At 38.0% G+C, this 24,457-nt stretch overlaps 1 protein-coding gene across 1 annotated transcript in view; it reads right to left on the bottom strand.

Annotated features, from left to right (window-relative positions):
- Positions 1-974: 974 nt before the first annotated feature.
- Positions 975-24,457, bottom strand: part of LOC124171596 (pyrokinin-1 receptor-like) — a 47,537-nt gene continuing 24,054 nt past the window's right edge. Inside the window, exons 2-3 of the mRNA XM_046550771.1 lie at positions 9,375-9,595; positions 975-1,505 (exon numbers count right to left, since the gene is read on the bottom strand). Of these exons, the coding sequence (XP_046406727.1) occupies positions 1,299-1,505; positions 9,375-9,595 (428 nt within the window). The 3' untranslated portion in view covers positions 975-1,298. The remainder of the gene's footprint in view (positions 1,506-9,374; positions 9,596-24,457) is intronic.

Genomic DNA, 24,457 nt, shown 5'->3' with positions numbered 1-24,457 from the left:
ATTCGTGCATCCATTCAGTGATAGTGAAAGTCGTGAAGTGATATTTGTTCTTGAGTGTGTTTATTTAATAATTTATTGTGTCTCTTAATTTTTTGAGCAAGTACTGAGATTTGTATTGTATTTGTATTATGCGTATGTGCGTTACGTTGCCAATAAGAACCAACAAACATTGTCAGAGGACTGTCTTTCTTGTAGGTTTGTTTGTGAGAAGTGAAATCATCGTGTTCATAAATATTCTTTAAATGCGTGTTTCTCTTTTAAAATCACACGTATTATATTGACATAGTGCAGAATCCGAGTTGTATTAATTTAAGGAAGTACATATTTCTTTGATGAAGGCATGTGAAATATTTGTTGATGTAGTGGTTGTTCTGTTAATGATGTCGACAAAGCTTGCTTTTCTGCAACTATTCAAGATTTTTATAACTAATGGAATATGTGGAAAAGCACAATAAATTTTTTTCTTACAATCATTCAAATGAATTTCAACTTTTAATTCTATTTTAACATAAATTATCTCTTGTCTATTATGTCCAACTTAGCAACAGCGAACAGTTAAGGAACAAAGTATGCGCATAGGGAGAGAACAGACAAATAACCATCTTCCCACATTGTCACAGACAAGGAACAGACAAGGCGTTCCATTTTACATTCTACGAACAGTCGCCTGCCTGTTCTCTCTTGGTCAAGGAACAGGGAACAAACAACCTAAGAAAACAGGCAATGAACTGACAGCGCACAGTCCCCTGCCTGTTCATTGTCTGTGGTCCAACAGGTAAGGAACAGAGAATGCCGCTTTCTTAACAGGGAGGGAACAGACAAGTAACCCTTTTCTCACAGACAAGGAACAGACAAGGCGTTCCAATTTACATTCTACGAACAGTCGCCTGCCTGTTCTCTCTTGGTCAGGGAACAGGGAACGAACAGCCAACTGACAGACAATGAACAGACTTTATTGCTACAGAAATCGACAGGGAGGGTGGGGATCGGAACTAAAGGGATGACTTAGGTATGCATTTTCTTCGAACGTAACGACTGTAAACATTTTGGCTGAAGGCCGGGCTAGAGGATTTGCCTTCCGCCAGGAGTTTGCAATAGAGTGGCACATGAGGCCAATGTCATGACCCGAGAGTCGATGGCCGAGCAGTCCTCTCTTCTCGCACAATGCACGAGATGGCGGCCGGCTTAGGGCTCATTCGGCTGCGGCCGGCAATCCGAAGCCCCGACGAACTAAGCAGCAAATCAGGAGCCAGGGTGCTTCGGGCGAAGGGAGAGCCACGTGTGCGGCGGCCGCCATTTTATCGCGGCGGCGCGTCCACGGTGAAGGGGCCGGACGCCACGTGCTCCCGACGAGCATCCGCGCACCCGCGGCTAGAAGATCCACTGTTGCCTGGTGGACTTTCCGTCTCGCCAGCTTTATAAGGCCTCTGAAGCCTCTGTGGCAAGTTGTTGTAAGGCCGGCGGTTTTCTTTACGGCATCTACTGCACCAGGCCCAAACCGTTTCCTGAAAAAATAATTTTCAAGAAATTTAAATCAGAGAACAAAGAAAAATAGATACCTGATTATTCATCCCCATTTCGTGAAATTCCTGTAATATGCCAGAATTCCAAAAATATGAAGCCTTTCTGCTTATGCTATCACCAATCGCATCTTATGATGTCTAACTTCCGTAGTAAATCCATATCCTCAGCTATAATTTCGACTATGTTATCCTTATAATTGGCATCTAGTTGCAGAGGCTAACAAGAGACTCCTGCCACAAGATATCTTGGTGGCAGGCTCTTGCGAGCGATTAATTTTGTTTTGCATTCGGATCCGTTTAAAAAATACCCATCAGTCGGTTAGTTGTAGGGGAGACCGGGGCACGTTGGCCCGATTTTTTTTTCATTTTTAAATATTATTTATTTATACATATTTAAATTTATGAAATTATTGCTAAATTGTGGAACAGTCTTTCTGAATCTGGATGGCAATGATTAAACTTGAATATATGAGTTATAAATTTTAAAAAATAAATAAATACTGGGCATATGACAGGTGGGCCAATCTGCCCCTACATCGGGGTAAGTTGGCCCAGCGGCTGGGGCACGTTGGCCCATGTATATTTTGATAAGCTAAACTAGTATGATTTTAGGATATCAGAATAAAACTAATAGCTATCAAAAATATATTTCAATATATGCAACCATTTTAGTAAAACAACGGGAAAGCTTTAAATTATTAGGATTTATAGCGTGTTAATGCAAACCAGTTAACTTTTGTTACTGTCCAGATACAAAGGATCAGCACAGTTATTGCACTTGTAAAATATAACGCGGATTTCATTGTTCACACATGCCTTATGAGCCCAAAGCTTGCAGTTTAAGCACTGAATACATTGTGCTCTAGGCTGACCGTCGAAAAAGGCACACTTTAGGCACACTGAATCTTCATTTTCCTGTATCGGACGCGCGTAATTTATTTTTTTAGCTCCAGTTGACAGGCCCTACCTCGTAATACTATGTTACGTTCAAATAGATGTCTGTCTTCACCGATGTGCTTATATTTTAGTAGCCTCTTTGAATTTAATTTGAGACTTTGTGTCTATACGTTCAGACGCAACCCAACGCTCCCAAAGACGACGAATTGCAGACCCAGCGACACCTCTGGAGTTGACAAGCTTTGATTGATGCAAGCTTACCCTCAAATGTAACAGAAAATTAACCATGTAAGTTGGGAAGGGGTAATCCAGCTTTCGAGCTCAATTGAAATTGTAATCCAATTCTTCCTACTGAAGAGGCAAAAAAATGCGTAAGTCCACTAGGCTTTTTTTTTCATTTTTCTCGGAAGAACTGCTTACGCACATTTGCATAAACAGTGACATATATGCTAACCAGAAAAATGTAAATATAGCTTTGGAGAATGAGGAACGCATGACATGCTAATGTCAGGCAATATGACATGTAATGCTAATGTCATGCTACGATAAATACCCTACTAAACGTATGCGTTGGTCCAAAAAGGTAACAATACTTAACCAAATGTACATGCCCACACTCTTGTCGGCAAGCATGCATTGTAACCGATTTGAAACAATATTAAGTCATTTATACCTGAATGACAGCTCAATTAATGATGGAAGTGACCGTCTTTTCAAAATTAGGCCATTTTTGACGAAGGAATGCATAGGATGGGGCAGTTGCGCCGGGTGGCCAACGTGCCCCGTCGTCGCTGGGCCAACCTGCCCCATCGCCATTTTTACTATAAATTCTATTTGTTACAAAATTCACTGAAGCAATTTAGATTGTATGCCACGCAGAAATTATCCTTAAACTATGACCTTTAATTATAGTACTCAAGTATTGCGCCCAAATTGAACATAACTTAAATAACACACATTTAACCTGGGAGTAGAATTTTACTGAAACACGCGCAAATACAATTAATCACTACAACTTGTCTAAAACTGCTCCGCCAGTCATAATAGTTTTGTGGAGAAAGGAGAAGTGTGCTACCAACATTCTGATAGATTCCTAGCACGATTCAGTGTCTATTGTATGAATTAGCTCGACTGGGCCATCCTGCCCCTATGGCCAACGTGCCCCGGTCTCCCCTACCAGATATTTTAAGTATATTTATTTTTAGGTAATATTTATATTAGTTTACGTCACAAATAAACTGTTTAACAAAAAATTATTCGGGGCCTCCATAGATACCCACAGATTACACTCAAAATTTATACCGTATAAAAATTGCATAAATGGATTCGAATAAACTGCAAATAATATTCCGTCGATTCTGTACATAATATGTGAATAATATGCATTGTATGCAAATATTATGCCATCGAAAACTGTAAATAATATTTACATAATATGTATCTACATATTTTCTTATGGATGTATCCCACACAGCACAAAATATCAATTGGATATTTATAACAATCCGTATGTAAAACAAAATTTATCCGTAACAATCGATGTCTATACATCATGTGTATGAAAAATTGTGAAAAATTATATTTTAATCATTCCTCTTCGTACATGCGTTTCCAGAACCCTGACACAAAAGAGTTCCGTAAACCCATTTTTTCCTGAATAATCTTACACTTTTCAAGAGAAGTTCAATTCACCACCATAACAACTAACGGCAAAATGGCTACGAAGCTGCCTGCCTAGTCAGACCACAATATTCCCATTTGGAAATAAGGAAAATATTCATTTGCAGAGTAAACTGCGAACGTTACGAAACTTTATGTGATATTAAATTCAGGGTGTGAAGAACATACATAATTTGTGAATAATCACGTGTTACACGTGAGTCATTGTCGTCTGCCATTGAGGTTGCAAGCAAACCTATTGTCATTATGATCCTTTTGTGCGTTAATTCCTAGTTAATTTTTAATTAATTCTTTATATACCGAAAATGTATATATTATGACGATACTTTTTCAGCCAGAGTCCCAGCTTGAAAAAATGGAGGAAGGCTATCCCAAGGAAGGAAAAGATTTTGGCAATAACCGATCGAGAATGTGGGCTGCACTTTATTCCTGAAGATACCACAGATATCACTTACTTCTCCACAAATCTACGACTTCCAGAGAGGTAATAATGCAATAAGAAAACCTTTTTGTGGCTTGGAATCACATTCTGGACCATTTAAAATACATTCGTCGAGAGAAAACCCTATATATGTCCACCCACGCGGATATCATGGAAGGAATCATCGCGAGTGCTGTGATTGGGAATTCGTATGACACACTTTGTGCTTTCTAATATCAATTTCTTTAGTAACGATTATGGAAGTATGAATGTTTGCCTTTAGATATCATTTGTATGTTATTTCAACCAACTTTGCGATGATATGAATCTGAATATTTGTAAATTTGTGTATACGTAAATTTTTAATATATCGCTGAAGGTATGAGGATTATGCCCTGTTCTAGTGCAATGTATGCAATTTCAAGATGAATGATTCATTATATTTCTCCTCGTTTCCGGCAATCATTCTGTTTATTTATATAGTTTTCAAATATTGCGCCAATATATATTAGCCCACATCAAAGGTATAAATTGTGCACAATATTTACTATGTACATTGTAAGTACATAAAATGTGCTTATAAATAGTAAAGATGGGCATAATATGCACTTATACACCATTCCACATCAATGCTATTTGTCCGCACATGGGTCTAGATCAGGGGTTCCCAAACTGGGGGCGCGCCCCCCTGGGGGGGCGTGACACCCAAATGAAATAAAAAAAATTACAAAAAGAATTTTCTCAGATACGTACAATTATTGAATCTTTCCATTCTGCGTTACCGCATTCAACAGTGAACAAAAAAATCTACCTACTCACCGTATCAAGTAGGCACATACTTGTACGAGTACAAGTACTTGTACAAGTAGGAGTTGGTATGTACGGCACCGTGGAAATAGGGTATTGCACAATGGAAAGCTGATATGTGTAGGGGGGGGGGCGTGGTACAAAAAAGTTTGGGAACCCCTGGTCTAGATACAAGCGTATGCATAAATGATAGTATATTATATATGCAAAATATGCAAATGTTTATTAAGCCTTATAAATGGTATAAATTGTGTGTAATATGTACAATCACTTTCAAAATTTTTACGACAAAGTTTGTGACGCCAATTCTGCTTCTCGAGAAATTTTAGTTTCCCTTACTCTTTTTGTTTTCCTTGGTTACTCACCGAAAAGAATTCGTTTGCTGGTGAAGATATATGCACTCAGAGGGAGATGTTACTTGCAAATTGATCATTCTGTTTCGATTCATGTCACATTTGATGATTATTTCGTGTGCATTAACTGTGTACGTACCCCCGTTTTCTTAGTTGGTTCATATTTCACGCATTATGAACCTTCATTTTCAATCATTTGTGGTTGTCTAGTGGAGTAAATGTGCGACTGTGATGGTCGGTCTTGTGAGTTCGGGTCCCCGTCGCGTTAAATCTGCTGACATGTTTTTTTTTCATTCGTTCACTTGTTTTGTATTTCTCTATAGATTCTAAATCATTTTAAATTCACTGCAACAACATCACATACTCTTTTGCAACTGTAATGAGCCACATAAAAGTGAGTAGGGCAAGTGTGGTCTTTTCCTTTTTAAGAATGGCTGCATTTAAAAGGCAAGGGATTCGGAAATAAGGGTAACCATAACCCGGTGGTAAAGGGCGGATATAACCGGGTGTCAGCGTTCTTGAAGAGTACAAAGACTGGTGCAAGGAGTCACACATTTCGTTTTATTACAGGAAAGTAATTATTCTTTTTAGATTAATATTGATCATAATTACTTACTAGAAGTCATTTACCTCGCAGACTCCTCGGTTTTCTCGGTTGTGCTGTCAGATTTAAAAATTATATTCACCTTTGTAGAGTGTGTGCATTTTGTGATCATCGATATTGGTCAATTCACCTTTTTGTGCGTCATTATATGATGTCTTAGCTGAGTTACGTAGCGTAAGTAGCCTTCATGATGATTACATTGTATTTCACTATGGTTTCAAGTTGAATGTGTTCTCTGGTTCTCAATTAATGCAACGATCAAACCAATCTCTAAGAACGGATTCGTCCAATTAATCGGTGGGCTGAAAAAGAAAACTTGTTGTTATACCCTATTGTGAATGCAAAACATAGAAGGCCTGAAGATCTCACCACTTAATGCAGTGACACACCTTTATATCGTCATTGCGATAGGTCAAGCGCATTTTTTAGTATTTCAGTCCCACACGAGTCCTATATTGTATCCACTTGTAGTTGCTATAATACATTTTTTTTTAAATAATCTAAATTCTCCTTTTAATAAGGAAATTAACAAGCACAATTGTTATTATCTCCTTGGTATACTAAACTTGTCCGCGGTTGAGAAAATGTTACCTGAAAAAATATGCGCACCCACGGATTACAACCCGGGTCCAGGTAATAAATCAACGGTCATACCATGACACCACGTTAATTCAAATGAACGCTAGTGCATGATTAATCATTAGTTTTGGAGTGATAATCATGGAAAAGTGAACCGTGGAACCGTAAACCACGGCAATGCGAGCAAAAAAAGCGTACGAAAAGGCACGTTAAAATATTCATTTTCACCGGTCTTCTTCTAGCTTATAGTCATATATTAGAATAAAAACACAAAAACTCTTAATAAACTTTGAGTAAGTACTGAATCATAATGATGACGATAAATACATAGAAGTCATAGATTTTCATACCAATGGAACGCTCTTACCACTTCTCCACGAATTGGTTATCATGGAAACAGGACCTGGGAACCATGAACAATGGAATATCAAACTAAAGGAAAGCACGTGGTTCACAAAAAGCTTCATCGATAATTCATAACCAGTCTTGAACCTCTAAGCTATGGAAGAGCAAAGGAGCACGCGGTTGAGTCCAGCCTTACGCGGAAAGATAGCAGGCATGGTAGAGGGCGGCAAAACAGTTGTCTAAATCATAGAGGTTGGAGAGAGAGAGGAACCTCTATGGCCTAAATAGCTGGGCTGCTGAATTTTTCCCGGAAAACTGTTTCTTACTGGGTAAGGCGTTTCAAGGAAAGCGACGAGTCGCTGATAGACGGGCGAAGGAGCGGCAGACCTCAAGCCACCCGCAATTTGGAGGACATCAGGACTCTCCATGCGATCGAGGATAATTCCCTGTCGGTAGCGAAGTTGCCTTTTCCAGGGAGGCGCAATTTGAATGCAGCTACGAAACTGTTGGAAGGCGGGTGATGGAGCATAGTGTTCAACTCCACAAATAAAGCCATACTTAACAGGCTGACAAAAACATTCGAGGCTTTTATTCAGCGGGAAAAATTCATTTAGCGAATATACTTTTTGAGACAACCATTTTCGCTGACGAGAAATTTTTCGCAGCATATGACAAGGAAGAAAAGAATTATAGAGGATGAGGAATACACGGTATGAAACAAATTCTTTCAAGTCAATAATGGCAAAGAAACTTGTCCATTGTTTTGTCTATTATGATACAAGGTGATTCATAAGTATATATTAGAGTGTATTGGATATATCTCTAAATGAGAGCAGGTTAACGAATGCATTGGGAAACTGAAAAATATTTTATATTTCAGACTATATAATTAGGTTACTACATTTTCTGTCAAATTATTACTTGTTTAACTTCATTTACAAGACACAGTATAAATAAAAAAATAGTGTAAGCTTTATTTTTAAGTTACCCAGAATATAATGTGCTTAATAATGAAAGGTAAAGAGTGACTCTTTCCCACCGGTCTTTCACGAGTACTTTAATGCCCAGGCCAAGTTAAGTAATCTCATCTGTAACACCGGCTAGCCTTCTGTGTGTAATCTAGCAATCATGTGATCATTACAGAAAATCTTAAAAACAACAGTCAATCAGTTAAATCCAACAGCAATCGAAATCAATTGAAACATTTGCAAGAGTCAACTGCTATGCGTCGTCCTTTGCAGCCAGTCGTAGGCAATTACCATCGTAGGTGAACATCGACGCAGGGTTTTTATCCGCCCTTCACCACCGATTGACGGTAACCCTTTTTTCCGAATCCCATGTCTTTAAAATGCAGCCATTCTTAAAAGGAAAAGACCACTTTTGTGTGGCTCATTACAGTTGCAAAAGAGTATGTGATGTTGTTGCAGTGAATTTAATATAATTTAAAATCTATAAAGAAATACAAAACAAGTGAACGAATGAAAAAAAAACATGTCAGCAGATTTAACGCGACGGGGACCCGAACTCCCAATACCCACCATCACAGTTGCACATTTACGCCACTAGACAACCACAAATGACTGAAAATGAAGATTCATAATGCGTACAATGCGAACCAACTAAGAAAACGGGGGTACGTACACAGTTAATGCACACGAAATAATCATAAAATGCGACATAAATCGAAACAGAATGATCAATTTGCAAGTAACATCTCCCTCTGAGTGCATATATCTTCACCAGCAAACGAATTCTTTTCGGTGAGTAACCAAGGAAAACAAAAAGAGTAAGGGAAACTAAAATTTCTCGAGAAGCAGAAGCGGCGCCACAGACTGTGTCCTACAACTTTTGAAAGTGACTGGACATAAAAGGTACATGTATGGTATAATGCCCTCTTATATTCCGTATATATGCAAACGTTATGCCATTCCATTCAGTGCATATATTCCGCATATTATGCGCATGTATCGCATTTTATGAGGACATTACACCATTTAAACGAACTTTTTATGCACACACTATGCACATTTTATGCCATTGTGGCGGCATAATATTCGCATAATATTTTAATATTATGTACATATTATTCATTTTGTGCTGTATGGGACACCTGAAGGCACTGGTTAATCATTCACAACCCTGAAAGATAAACTTTTTTTACTCACCTTAAATGCCTCCCTGAACCTGTGAGACATGATGTTGTAAAGAATCGGATTGATAGTGGTAGAGAGGTAATATAGTATGCCAGATATATATGTGATTATCTCATACAACTTTAGCATATGTGAGTACTTTGGAGTGTTGTCACTATTTGCGCCATAGATCGCCACCAGTCGTTGAGTGTGAAATGGCGCCCAGCACAGGAAGAAGGCAATCACAACAGCCACTGCAATGAGAAGGGTAATTATCTCAGTTAGCAATTCTTGTGTAGGATTAAATACGGAGAAAGTCTATTATTCACCACCGGACGCAGAATAAAATATTAGCAGTAATTATTTACACTCGATGAGGGTGATGATATTCGCTCCATTGAAGTCAAATCATAATGAACGGAAATCACAGAGGTGATGGTAGATTGACAAAATACGTTGTTTCTATGATTATAATTTTTTTTAATTACCTATCATAAATAATAAAAATCACCCTCGTGGGGTTTTCCGTCCGCCATCGGTCCGCCGCGTCTCCAGGTGGCGGATCGGGGAATGCTCGGCAGATATGCAGGGTAGGTGGGAGATAAAGCACCACCCGCGCGCCACTACGGAAATCAAAATCCTGGCGCGTCTGTTCCCTTATATTATGAACCTCGCAGATAGGAGAAGGGCAATAGTTATCCGCAACCTTCTCTCAAACCTTGAACTCCATCGAATAAAGGAACAAATTAAAAAGGATAACGCGGATCAGGAGAATATGTCCTATAGGACTTTAGAAAGTAATAATATCTCGATAGGCCACGAAGGATTAATAACCCATGATAGGAACCCGAATATACTACAGAATAAGGTCATTGACAAAGAAGAGGGAAATGTTATCTTATGTAATTTCTATGAAGCAAAGGAAACATGCTTTGGAACTGACACCGCCCTAAGACCGTACATCCCAAAAATCAGAGCATCTAAGAAAGCACTTCACATATTGGAGTATGTCAATGATAAAATATTACCAAATCAACCATCTCAATGTGATAGCATAGAAGAACTTCCACTGCTTCTATAATGTGCCGCAATATGTATGTGGGAAACAAGGGAGGAATGGGACAGTTAAAATTTCCCTCTCTTCATTTACGTTTTTTTAGCTCTTGCTCTTCTCACATGCATGACAAATGCTTTTCCTTCTAAAATGGCTCCTTGCTCAATTCTCTGAATGTGAATAAAGAAAAGGATATTGGTTTTCACACCAATTTTGTTAACTTTCGTGAGATTCTTAAACTTTAAATTTCTATTATTTTAATTATGACTGCCTCTCGCTGGAAGCATCGATGAAACTGCATGTCCTTCGGGTGTATAACTGATAATTATAACAACATCTAGTTGCTTCTTCATGCCGAATAATACATGCGAAATACAGAATGGCCCTTAAGGGAGGTCTGGGACATCAGATATGTCCCAGACCTCCCTTAAGGCATTTTAATTTTTAGAATTAGGTAATTATGTCTTATTAGTGGTCCAGAATGGTACCAGTGAAAAAATCCAGATCTGGTGTCAGTGCCAAATTGTACCATTCTGGAAGCTGTGAAGATGGAGTGTGATGAAGGCAAAAGTGTGAGAGAGATAGCAAAAGTAAAGAATTCATCAAAATCTGCACTATTAAGAAATGCACTGAAAGCATTTGCTTCCAAGGACAGTGACAGTGTAATTTTTCAAAGTAATCTGATGTGTGAAATGTTTTTACTCATTTGTACTACATAGGGAACGGTTGTAGTAATGATCATGGTGTAAAATGTAAAATTCATGCGAAAATGGGGAGCTAATTTAAAATTTTTCGTCTCAACAAGAAGAAATTTTTTCACAGAGAAAAAATATATTGTTCTGAAAATGAATTCTCCAGTTTTGTTTAAAGGCACTGAAAGAGTGAAAACCTTGTTTACATCAACTACTACTACCATAAATCGTATAAATATGATCAGAAATAACTACAATGAAAACACCTTAAAGAAGCAACTCAGTAGCAGAATGGGCGAAATAAATTAAAAGCCATCAACAATTTTCCTATATCAGTCCTTCTGAATACCATGGGGATTATAAAATGGATCTCCACCGATGTCAATGAATTAAGTAGAGCTGTGAGAAGCCTCCTCACGAAAAAGCGATGGCACCAGCCAAAGAGCTCTATGAAAGAGTAACACTCCCCACACGTGAAGGAGGACTTGGCATTCTTGATGTTAGGCAGCTTCACAGGAAGCAAATTGTCGACCTTAGGCAATACTCTTACAGCAAAGGAGTCAAATGCAAACTTTTTGAAATAATATGTAAAGCAGACTCTCACTACACACCACTGCAGCTAAGCAACCAGGAGGTAGTCATCGAAATTCAACCAAAAGAAGAACTAATCAACCAATGGAGGAGTGAAGAACTACATGGGCACCACCCTCATCATGATTAAGCCTGCCATGCATAGATAAACCGTTTTTAAATTTGTGGTTGAAACGAGGAAATATATTTGGTAACCTTCGCTTTATGAGGGCCATTCAAAATCGTACACTACTGACGAAGAACTACAGAGGGTTTATATTAATAGAAAAAATACCCGGTGATCAATGTAGAAAATTTAAAAAGCAAGCTGAGATAATCGAGTATGCTATGGGAAGTTGCTACAAAGGAGTACACGAGTATACACGACAATGTGGCCAAAATCATACATCTTTGGTAAGAAAAAATGGCAGAAAAATGGAATTCAGGAACTGGCAAAAAAATAATACTATAAATTTAAGCATTTAAAAACAACGTTTTTCTCGCCAACTAAAAAGGAGAAAATAAATTTCTCTGTCCACATCTGAGTCTCGATATGAATTGTTACTCAAATGGAGACATACTTCACGACAATCATCGCGACCAAAGCGAAAAACGTTGAGCGCAAGTAAGGTTACATTAATGTTTGCAATAAATATGAATTTAGATTATTATCAATTACAGTTGGGTTTTCCATCGTCATGTAAATTGATAGTATCTGCTACTAATTGATACTATTCATTATTATTAAGGTTATTTAAAATTCAGCTTATATTGAATGGGAAGGTAATGCTTAACATCTGAGCGTATTAGAAATTAGCACCTAATGAGTTGATTGATTAATGTTAATATTCAAGAAGTCATCAGTTAATGTTTGAGTATTCAGTAATTATGCATGAATGTGTTATCACTTGACACGCAATTTTTGAAGATTTAATTTCTGAGCGTTTTTGATTCTGTTTTAGTTCTCAAAGATCAGTAAAGTCTTCAACTATGCGAATGTGTTGATTTTAGATAAGAATATGGTTGGTAAATCAAATCGCAGTTTAGCAAGAATTTTTAAGAGTAATTTCTCCAACTGCAAATACTTAATGTAATGTTACATGCGCCCAACGTTTTTCGTTTTGGTAGTAATGATTGTCCATAAAGTATGTCACCATTTGAGTAACAGATCATATCGAGACTCAGATATGGACAGAGAAATTTATTTTCTTCTTTTTAGTTTTAAATTATTTAAATCTATCAATAATACAATGAAATAGTTTTATTTGAATCAATATACGCAATTTTATTTTACATTATGAATACAATTTTCAGACATTTTTAAAATTTAAGTTCTATAACATTTTAATTTTTTATAAAATATTTCTGAAAAATGCGCTTATATATTGCAAAACATTCAACATGTCACACAACAAATTCGCTGAAATGTGATTGCTGCGCCACCGGTGGCAAAATGTGGAATTAATTTTCCATACAAAATTAATTTTGCAAATATTTTTCAAATCTAGCCAGAATCATGACAGAAAGCATATGAATATGCATTGTCATCCAGATCTGAGTTAGATATTAAGGATCAATGCTCTAGCTAGTCGTTAAATGTAAGTGTAAAATTGAGTTACAAAATTCCACCGTAACAAACAGACAGTCAGACGCGAAAGTAAGTTAAGAAAAACGTTGTAAAATGGAATTCTAGTCACCGATGCACCATATTAAAAATACCATCCACCTGATATTATGGAAAATGATAAATGCAAGATACCTATACTGAAATTCTGAAATCAGTACTGACCGAACAATTACAAGCAATACACCGGATATAGTAGACAAAATAAAGCGACACACTACACTCATAGACGTAACAATCCCATTAAGCGAAAATATACAGAAAGCACACTCCTCCGAAATAAATAAATATGCCGAACTTGCTGCTGAGATTCGAGCCATGAGGAAAATGCAATCGGTGGATATATGCCCAATTGTCATAACAGCAACTGGGATCGCACCACGTGAAGTGCTTCATCAATTTAAAAAACTAAACCTGAAAGGCATGTTAAGAAAAATACAAAATTCAGTCATCCTCGACACCTGTTATATTGTCCGACAGTTCCAATCTGTAGATTAACTGGACAAAATACGTTTGAACTTGAATTGGTCCTTTCGCTGTGGACAAAGCCTCGCAAAATAGCCACCGTGCCTCCTCGTACTGAATAATGACGTCACTTTTCTACCATCCAATCATTGGGCGTTCTCGATTCTCACTTGTATTTGAAAATTCTCGTGAAATTTGATGCATTAAATATCGCCAACCACGTCATAAAATAATTTAAAAAAACTTTCACCGTGGTATGCAAACATATATTTTTTTATAATTTTGGGGCTATTGATTATATCTGAAATATATGCAAGTTCCCTATTATTATATTATCACACATTGTAACCTTTTGTGCTACACGGAAGAAATAATGGCTCTATGGACGATATTCTAAGAATGATTGAATTCCAACAAAGAAATGTCTAACCCCTTGATAATCTAATCAATACAGACAGATGATCACTATTACATGGAATCAGTGCGTATGTCATAAATGATTGGTATGCCGTTCATTTCAGTAAACATGTCATGCTTCTGCTATTTGATGGAAAGAGTTCGTAAATTCCATTTTTCTAGTGATGACTTTGAAATTTATACTCTTGAAATGCAGCCTCCTTATTTAGAAAAGCTCCAGTGAAAAAAAAAGAAAATGTGTAACACCGAATTGAGGTAAGAAAAATTGGGCTATGCTATGCTATATTCTCTAGGCATTGCATTTTAAAATCAAACTTATAACGTTGGCTCTTTTAGCAATGCTGCTCTGAGAGAAGAGCAAGGTGAGTAGATTGGTTGCAATTAGAAAATACATTTCTTGGAGACAAAACTGAGATAAAGTTCGTCAAAAAAAACTGAAGCCAACATAAAAAAAAAGAAAAAAAGAAAGTTAAAAACTCGTCTTCAAAATTAGCAATGTTTTTATTTCTCATAATGTTCAACACAATTATTAGCTTTAAGTTTCTGCTCACACAAACACAACACTACACCCTCATCACAAACAAATGCGCACAAAATAAAATGTATTGTCAACTGTCTGGTTAGGGTAAACTTGGTTTACCGGAACAGCAGTAACGCGCGTGCGGCGCGCCACATAATGCGATGATAAGAATCGGGATAAAAATAAAATATGTGCGTTTTATATAATTTTGGGGCTATTGATTATATCTGAAATATATGCAAGTTCCCTATTATTATATTATCACACATTGTAACCTTTTGTGCTACACGGAAGAAATAATGGCTCTATGGACGATATACTTCACTAAACTAATTTTTGAGTTACTTACAAACTGTGCCGTAATCGGAGAAAACATTTTGCAAGGTATTTATACTTTTAATTTTGTTGTCAGGCAAAAAATATAATTATCTATGAAAACGAGATCGTATTTTAAGAAAATATGCAAAAATTATTTGTTTGGAGCATGTGAGTCATAGGGTACTCGTGAAGAGGAGATAGCTTGTCATCCTTTTCAAATCTGATGTTACCGCACCAGCATTGAAGAGCTGAGGGAAATGAACTCTCATTCTCACGAAGGCTGACTGAAATAAACCTGTTCCCTAAACCATTGCATAGAAAGCTCCCTGTGCACCGGCCAACAGCCCCCATGTGCCATTGACGAGCCTGCCTCACCGCCAACGACAAGAATGGTGACAGTTGGCGTATGTTTGAAACTATGAAAATCGTAAAAAGTAGCTGGCCCTTGCTACGCATTGTTTAGTGAAGCATGGATTTCCGACATTTTTTGTCATACGTTTGCTATGTGTGTATCTCGTTACCCTTGACATATTTCTTCTCATCACCCGCCGATCAGCAGAGGCTCATAAACGCCGGGAAAGCGAAGTCGGGAAACCCCAATCCAATGCCATCTATCTGTTGTCTAACTCCTCTCATCTGCTTCCTACCCGCTGCAAGACACACCGGCGGCTATTTCCTGTTTTTTGCTCGACATGGAAACTCTCCAAATAATGAATAATGAAAATATAAGAGGAAATATGAATGAAGTATTCATCACCGTTTGGAGTATACAGCTTAACGCTAGTAAATATGAAATCCCTAAAGAAAATTTTATTCAGCACGATTAATAAAGTATCGTAACTGAACCCTGCCTGAAGCAGCCTAGGAGGATGTCAGAAACCAAGTGATGCGCAAAGTATCAAGTTATCTTATACCGGAAAATATTCTTCAATTTAATTGCATTAAATATTCCTACAGCTTACCTTTTAGGGGTCATAATTTGAATAAATATTTTTTCAAATAAGTATTTCGGCAGTCGAAGTGTTTTATAGCTACATGAATTCAAAACCCAAGCTCTAAAAACAAGGCTTAAGCAGTGTTTCTCGAGAGGACATTGGAAGGGAACATAGATTTGGGCCTCAACTTTTGATTTCCGCTTATTTGGAGGACAGCTCTCTAAAATATTTATTATAATGTGCGGAAGACTAAGATATTCAGCTAGGTTGGATTTACAGAAGTATGAGAAACATAAAAAGTGATTAAAACAAAAAATTTAAATTTGAGTTTTCAAGCATTACCCACAAGATATTGCAAAATAATCAATTCGACATTTCTGTGATTCTTACGGATTTGTCAAAGAATTTCAACTAAAACTAAGCTATCAAAGATCTTTTAACGTTAATTACTTACTATGGTATACGACATCGAAAATTATCAATTTAAAAAGAATGGTTGTTAAGAAATTTATTCGAAGGAAAATGTCTCAGAGAGTAAACTTAATATGTGTAGGCCATTTCCAACTATATCTGAGACGTCAAGGGTCTACTCCAGTGGATTAAGCGTGGAACCTCCCCGCGATAAATCCGTCTTGCAGTGTCAACTGGCCGTTGTGGTGCTTTAAATAAGGGCTGTGTGATTCAGGAAAAGACGTCCAGGTTCCTTGGTCCTCTGTATTTATTGTTCGTTTGCTACAGCACCTCGCTGTATGTTAGTGACGAAGTGGGACAAAATACGACCGATCAAGAGGGAGGCATGGGTCCACTTTATTCCTTCTTTTGTTTAAGTGTTTCCTCACGGGAACGCCAGAGGCTGTTGTTTGACTATACCGGTGGAATTCATTTGACCTGTAGGCCCGCTGTTGAGCGCAATGGCTGTTTCCGATCGCCTTCAGAATGGATTTGAGGAGCCGTGGACTGTGGGGAGCGGTTTTGCATCGCCCAAATTGGCGGAAAATATTCCGTGCCGCGGACTGGCCGCATCCGGCCGTCGACGCAGGCTGCTCCGGGCCACGTGCCAACGCTCGCCGATCCGCGCGCTTCCGGTTTGGCGCGGCGAGTGGCGGAGAGCGTGATATCGAAGGACATTCAACAAAAAAGCCTTGCGGAAACATTATTCGTTGAAGCTGCCTCCAGAATTAAGATGGGATCAGTGGGATTAAGTCCCTCAAAGTAGGATATCGACATGCTATTGATTGTAGTTGAAACTTGTCGTGGAAATTTAAGAAAATGATAATAATGGAATTATTTTTTTTACCAATTACCAATACATAATTTATTGTAGTCATCACTCTAGGAGGGAATGTTGGCCCAGTGGGTACTCTTCAAGACTTAGGACAATCGAACCAAAAATCCGCGAAGTGCGAAGTGACCAGGGAAAAGAATTTCCATAGCGACATAGCAAAGAATCAACGAAAAACTGGAATAAAGAACTCGGGATGGATCAGGCGTCTTGGTTCTTTATGTCAGCAAAAGTAGGTGCGGCAAAAATAAATGATAAAAAAACACATGTACCTACTCATAGGAGCACCCTGTACTCGCCGTAAGGTAATTAGAGTCACGGCGCGCCGCGGTGCTCCAGTTCGGCAAGTGTGGGAGAAAATTGTGATGGAAACGAAGCACTGCTTGCAATTATAATATCCTGACAGATATCATCCACAAAAACTCATTAAATTTCAATGGAAGGATTGCTAATAAGGTGGTAATGTATGCATTAGTAAAGGTAATTAGGTAATTATTTTGTAGCATAAACTTAATATTTATTTCACCAAATGAAGGCGAGATATAGTATTAACCAAAAAATATTGTATAACTACCTTCAAGGTGGCAGCCTTATTGTCTGGTACTTCTGATAAACCAATTACAAGTCTGAATCATGCAAAATCTGCCACGGTAAATGATTCAATAAGGTCACTACTGATGATGCTATTGTAAAAAACAATTGGGCATTCTAAGTAGAGTTTTCTTTAACTTGTTATCAGCATATTCGTCCACATCTCGCCTGGAACTAGAATTTACCATCGCCACCTTCCTTGAATATCAACGATCTAATGGAGTTAATAGCAGATTATTGGTGGACGTTGTTGCCAATGTTAGAATGGGTGTGAATGTTCACATAATCTATGTGCGCATAAAAAGTTAGTTGTTAAAATTGTTAAAAAGCTATTTTTATAGGTGAATATGTTCCTTTGCTCTTCTGGAGACGATTACTTATTCTACCAAAGCTTTCAGTTCGAGACGTGAGTAAAAAAAATGTAGCGTTAAAAAAGATGCTGTTTGCGGCGTATTTACTGCAAATATTGGCTTCGCAGGTAAATCGACGAAATTGTGTACGAGAAGATGCACATGTTTTATTAATAATAAGAGCGTATAAATAAAATTCTAGAGTAAGGAAGGGCTGCCAGAGGTGGAAGACCAAGTGGCAACATCAATGGACACACGAACATCAAGTCAGTCTTCCGTCGCCTACGACCTAAGGCCCTGTGATGTGAATCATAGAGTTATTATACTCTAAGATGTGAACGAGCGGTTCAAGATACGCTCATATTAGCTACCCTGTTTTAGCACTTGCGTGATTTGAACTTGTATCGTCTCTGAGGAAGCGTCCAGTTCAAGCATATATTCCAATGACTTCTATCCCAGATTAAAATATTCTTCGGGCAGGTACAATGCAAGGGAAATATAAGATTATTGCCATAAAAGAAATAAGCATTTGTCATAGCAATTTCATTCCAATTTAACCAGAAGTCCTTCACTCGATACCCGTGAAAATGTAACATCATTTGAAACAAATGCCCATTTTTTCGGTTTATAAGGCTTAGTTGATAATGATGGAACTGCGAGCGAAATTGCAGTAAAAACCAAGGGTCTAAGGATTGACGAGAGACGAATGGGACAGTGGGTAGATGAGAATCAAATTATCGCATTTTTATACAGCAAAATATCAAAATATGCGGTGTTGCGTAGATTGAGATGACGCGAGTGCGGAATCCTTTCCTCATTCGTGCATCCTGTTGTCTCTTTCAAAAATTATGGATCCCTGAATCAATGCTATAGTGTGCGATATGATATTCTGTTTAAGTTTAAAATAATGAGAGACACTAAACTAGTCCTAAAATATTTTATCTATCTTTAAGTATCCAAAAAACGACACTCATTCCACTGAAAAATTAGACCATTACCTTGTATGTAGGAATCACAAATTCGATAATGCTGCCATATCATTTGCATTTTAACTTACTTATCTAAGTTTCCGTCTCAATTGTTCAAATAGCCAAAAAAGACGTCAGATGTAGAAAAAATCCATTTTAGGGACCGTAGAGTGCAAGTGTGGGTTGAAAGAGACCGATTCCCTAAATATTTTCCTGGCAATTGACAAGTACATGCACCGTAGAATTAGCATAAGTTTTTTTTATGAGTTAAGCAAACCTTTGCAATGCATCATGCATAGTACAAGTTGTCCATGAGTTCTTGACTTGCACGTTAGAAAAAACTTCAATTACAGAAAATTGAAAATTTCGGTAATAGAACACACGGATATAAATATGCACGCTCGTACACCATGCGTAATCTATGACGTGACACGAACTATCAAGAATTATATTAGTTACATAGTTTTAGGCATTTAAACTAATGAATTTCTTAAAAATAAACATTCGAGACTCATAAATCTAAAGCTAATCTTTCATTTTAAGCATAATTAATATAATTTATCTTATTTTTCGTATAAAATTATAGCAAGGAAGATTGCACCGATGAGAGGAAAATTTTACTCTCGAAATGAACTGACGTATCAGGGTACAATGTAGTACTGAAGCGGATATAAACTGACCAGGGTCATTTGTAGCAATCCTCCCCGCCGTGTATAAACCGGCATTACCGATAGTAAATGTACGAAGTACATCTCCACGCATGTAATGTGGGAAATGCATCTTGGTTGTATACATATGTCTTTTTGTAATTACATCGGAACAAAAGATTCACGGAAAAAATCATCATGGTATGGCAGTATTTTGGCAATAAGATCATGCATTGTTAAATAGTATGTGGCGTTCTGCGCGTCTACCGTGAATCAATTCCTGTCCCTGAGCGTGTTGTTGAACTAGATTAAAATTCGGCTCCGAAGCGCGTATCACACATACAAAAGCAACCCTCACGCAGCAAGAGCAATACCATAACATTCTTCTCGGCGGCTGGGCGGCTGCCGGCGAACTGAAGGCAACACACTCCGTGCAAGCGTTGTCCCCATCTGTTTCCCCTTCTCCCGCACACTGAGACTCGCTCAGTGGCTGAGGGCGATGTGAACGGGAGAATTTTGCTGCCGATGAGAACGCAAAAATAGCGTGCAGAGGTTCGCATAGATTGACTTAGTGTCTCTATTATGAGGAGTATATTAAAATGGCATGGATTAATATGAAGATAGGGGATTATCGTTTAAAAAGAACGTAAAAAAATTTGGGTTCCGTCATCATACACGCCGTAGCAGGCAGCTAATTTTTCCGAATTTAGCGTTTTTCCGTGGTCAATATTGCAGTGTGAAAAACGAGAAATGAAAAATTACGACGATCTTTTCAAATATCGATGTTTCTTCTTCGTAAGTAAGCATTCAAATGTTATGTGCATAGAATAACAGAGGCCTCAGACGAATCTGCCCAGACGTCTGCAGCGTAGTTTTTGGTCAAGGTATCCGGGAGCCTTAAGTATTCACTGAGTGAGTGGTTCCGGCTGGCTAAGACCGGCACTGATGTGGGAAAGGAGAAACGGATGGAGAAGACTAGGCAGACGAAAGGACGGCCTGCTCAGGGAGTGGAGAAACACCGGCCCCCTCAGCTACGAATTTTCAGTATGCTCAATTTAGTCAAAGTATGCTCAAATCAGTCGGTAGTCAAAAAAAAGAATAATGACTGTAGTTTTCCCATATGCTTGCCTTTATTTTTTTATTTATGAACGGTTTACCGTTATATGTCAAAGATAATTTCAATAAATTGATATTTAAAGAATTTTCTGTCTGTATAGTTCAATTCAAAGTCGTGTAGGGATAACCCCTGTAATTGTTAAAATGTCCAAGCATTTCATTTCTCTACATCTCCTTAGGTCAATTAAATATGTTTCCTCATTACTCTTGGTTGATTTCCGGCCTTATCTTAATTTTTAAGTCCTTAAATGGGCAGTATTATTTGACTAATATCTTTGATGAGCTTTTTCAGTCGATGGCTTTGCTACCAATATCATAGCTTTTGACCACATCACGACAGTTTACTGTTTAGTTTTAATTAGCTTCTTTCATTATTTCCTTTTGCCATTTGATTTCCTGACCTGCATTATATCAGGAATTATTTATATAACATGTTAAATTTTCTGGTTATTAACCGAAATTTCTCTAAATGAAGTGTTTTCAAAAGCTCTTAATTTAATAGGCGAATACCAAAAGAAGTACTAGACTGGGGGATTTAGAAGAGCCTAAAAATTAGGAAATTACTCCATTGTGATATCTTCAAACTGCCTACATTACGTAAACCATATTTTATGCCATAGGTATGCATTCATACCGAATCGATTTTCCATACATCGACAGTAGATACTGTGTAGAGGACATTTGCATCTTTGGTAGATGCACTGTAGAGCTAGTTTTGATGCTTTTTAAATATATACGAAAGGTCTACAGTCTAAACTCCTCTACAAACCTTCACTGTATACCCATTGAATACGTATACCATCTATATAACGAGCTTCTGCTGCTGACTGTGAGCTATATGAGTAGATGACTAGTGTGTAGGTACGTGAAAAACACTCCTGTTACGTTCATATACACTTATTTCATTTTAAAAATGAATGACATAGCAGTTAATTTCATAATTACTTCATCCATTAATATGACCACGGGAATCATTCCATGAGGTCACCATGGAAATTTTGCAGACCAAAGATGAATACGAGTGAACAATATTTGCTATATATATTGTTTACTTGGGTGAGAGCGCATTGCATGTTGCCGAAAGTCAATGCTACAGCATTTGCTTCTTGCCAACAGCCCACACACCACGCTGATGGCCAATCCGCATTTGAGCAGTGGGCAGCCATAGCACTAGCAGTGAAGCATACTTGGTGAATCGTGTCTATCACACCTATCTGCCTTTCCAGTGGGACCACATCGGGTCCTCTTTTGTGTCGAGATTCACTCCGCTTTCACTTTCGAGAAACAAATCCTCGATCCGTTGTGTGTCGATCCTCCTCGATCGTGTGTCACATGAGGGACTGCTCGTTGCCCCACTCCATTCAGCATTTTTTTATCTTCGTATCACTACCGCCCTCGCATTTAATCATCTTCATCATGTCTGAATCTGAGTGCGTCATTAAGTACGGTCGTCACTCATATATTGCTCTTCATTCATTCTTTTGTTTTTTCAAGGCTCTATTTTTCCCCGAGAAAATAGTTGCATTTACTTCACTTCATTTATCCGTAATTGGCAAAAAAATCCATCAACAGTCGTTATTATGAAAAAATTATGCTCATTAATGGATGCTGAATAAGCATGAAGTTGAAAACGTACTTATGACGAAAGGAAATTTTATCCCCCGCGGCTATATTTTGTGTCTGTCTCTTTCATCTACTTTAAAAAAAATGCTACGCTTGTCATTACTTAGAAACAGTTTTTTTCTCCATGTGATTGGCAATAATAACGCAATAATAATGAATTGTTATTTCTAGAAACTATATACTCACTCATGAATGAAGTCCTTTTTTCTTACGAAGTGGTTAATAATAAAGCATTCATTCAGACAACGCGATGTCCTGATTTGCTGGTATTGTGAAACATTGAACTGATTTTATTTCCACTTCAGCAAAAAATGATTCATTCATCATATTAACAAATTGTAAATATGTGTCCATTATAATACCAGTTATTTTCTTAGATTTTAACTATTTCCCTTGATCGAACATCGATTCCGTTCAACATATCGAAAATCATCGATGGAATGGAGTGAAAGGTCAACATAGAAGGTGTAATCAAAACTCCTTTCAGAAAGCCGTCTCCTCACTTTCTGTCCTAATGAGCATTATTTTAGAGCCTCCTCACACACACATTTCAAACTTTGCTTTGGGAGAACATCAGAGTTGATGCGTGGACTATAACAAGTTTAGGAAATGCTCTTTGTGACAACAGATTCTAAGCATTCCGACCTTGCGGTGTTACAATTCAGAGGCTGGTTTCTAAGACATGACTGCTTTCCTCAAAAAGGGCTGGATTTTGGGGAACGTCGTGACGAGCACTTCGAATGAAGATCGCTTCAGAAGGTTCGAAGAAGGGAGAATCTGGCGACGCGACGCCGACCATTGAGGCGACGCGAAGTCTCTCTTTAGGCAGAAATGGAGCCCATGTCCTATGAAAAACACTTTGAGCATCGGTGTTTCGCTCGATCATTGGCAACACAAATTAGAGGCACCGTCAATTCATCCCTGAGGCACCATAACATTTTTTAACCAAATGTCGCCACACGTATGTGCACCCTTCAATGTCGAGAGGCACAAAAAATGGTAAATCAGTTGGAGATGGGAAAGGATGATTTGTTTTTAATTTTATTGTAAATTGATATATTTATTGTGTATGCTAATATAATTGTTAAATTTAAGGGTTCTTTTGTCGATATGAATTATGATGTTATTATTTTGGTTATTCAGATCTATTGAAAGTTTAATTACGTGCCCTTAAATTTCGTGGCCTTCATTAACGGATGATTTCAAACGATTGACTGTATAAAGGCGTGTTTTCACTCTTCAATTCCCCTCGCAGTTACATGCGTCAACACATCCACCATCACCACCGCTTCGTGAAAAAAAAACAAAATTGCTTATATATGCACGAATGCATATCCAGAAAACAGCCCTTGTTCTAATTTCATGCACGTAGCCGAGCAATTGCGCAGCCACGTACTTGAAGGCATCTGTAAATCCTGTAAATACAGCAATTCCATTCACTGTTCATTTATCAAAATTTGAGCCATTTGCGAAATTTTACACCGCTCTTAAAAATATTTCCTTAAGCTTTGGCATACAAATCGTGGAGATCACTTCTTTGAGTCAGAACTCTCCAGCTTCTATATAATAAATGTGGAGAGAGAGAGCGCTATATCGAACTAAAGACAACGACCTGGGGCCGTATTCTGTAACTCCAAACCCATCGGTGCGGCACCGATTCGTCGGGTGCGACGTCACACCGACTCCCGGTAAGAAGTCGTGCGATTCTGTACGAACCCGGTCGGTGCGGCACCGACGAGAGGACGGGAGATCGTCGGTAGCCGTACCGACAGCAAAGAGGTGTCGGTACGGCCACCGACTAGTGGGTTTCATGAATTCCCCGGTGCGGATTGTACGTTTTATTTTGTTTTTACCTCATCACCGAGTAAATAATGAGGTTTTCTCCAATGTTATCTTTTTCTGCCCCTTCGAATACGCCTCTATAATTCACTGTGTCATCATCTA

The sequence above is a fragment of the Ischnura elegans genome, chromosome X (genome assembly GCF_921293095.1).
Source record: "Ischnura elegans chromosome X, ioIscEleg1.1, whole genome shotgun sequence".
NCBI classification, from domain to species: domain Eukaryota; kingdom Metazoa; phylum Arthropoda; class Insecta; order Odonata; family Coenagrionidae; genus Ischnura; species Ischnura elegans.
Note: the sequence above shows the minus strand (reverse complement) of the source record. Positions and strands in the feature narration are given on the sequence as shown.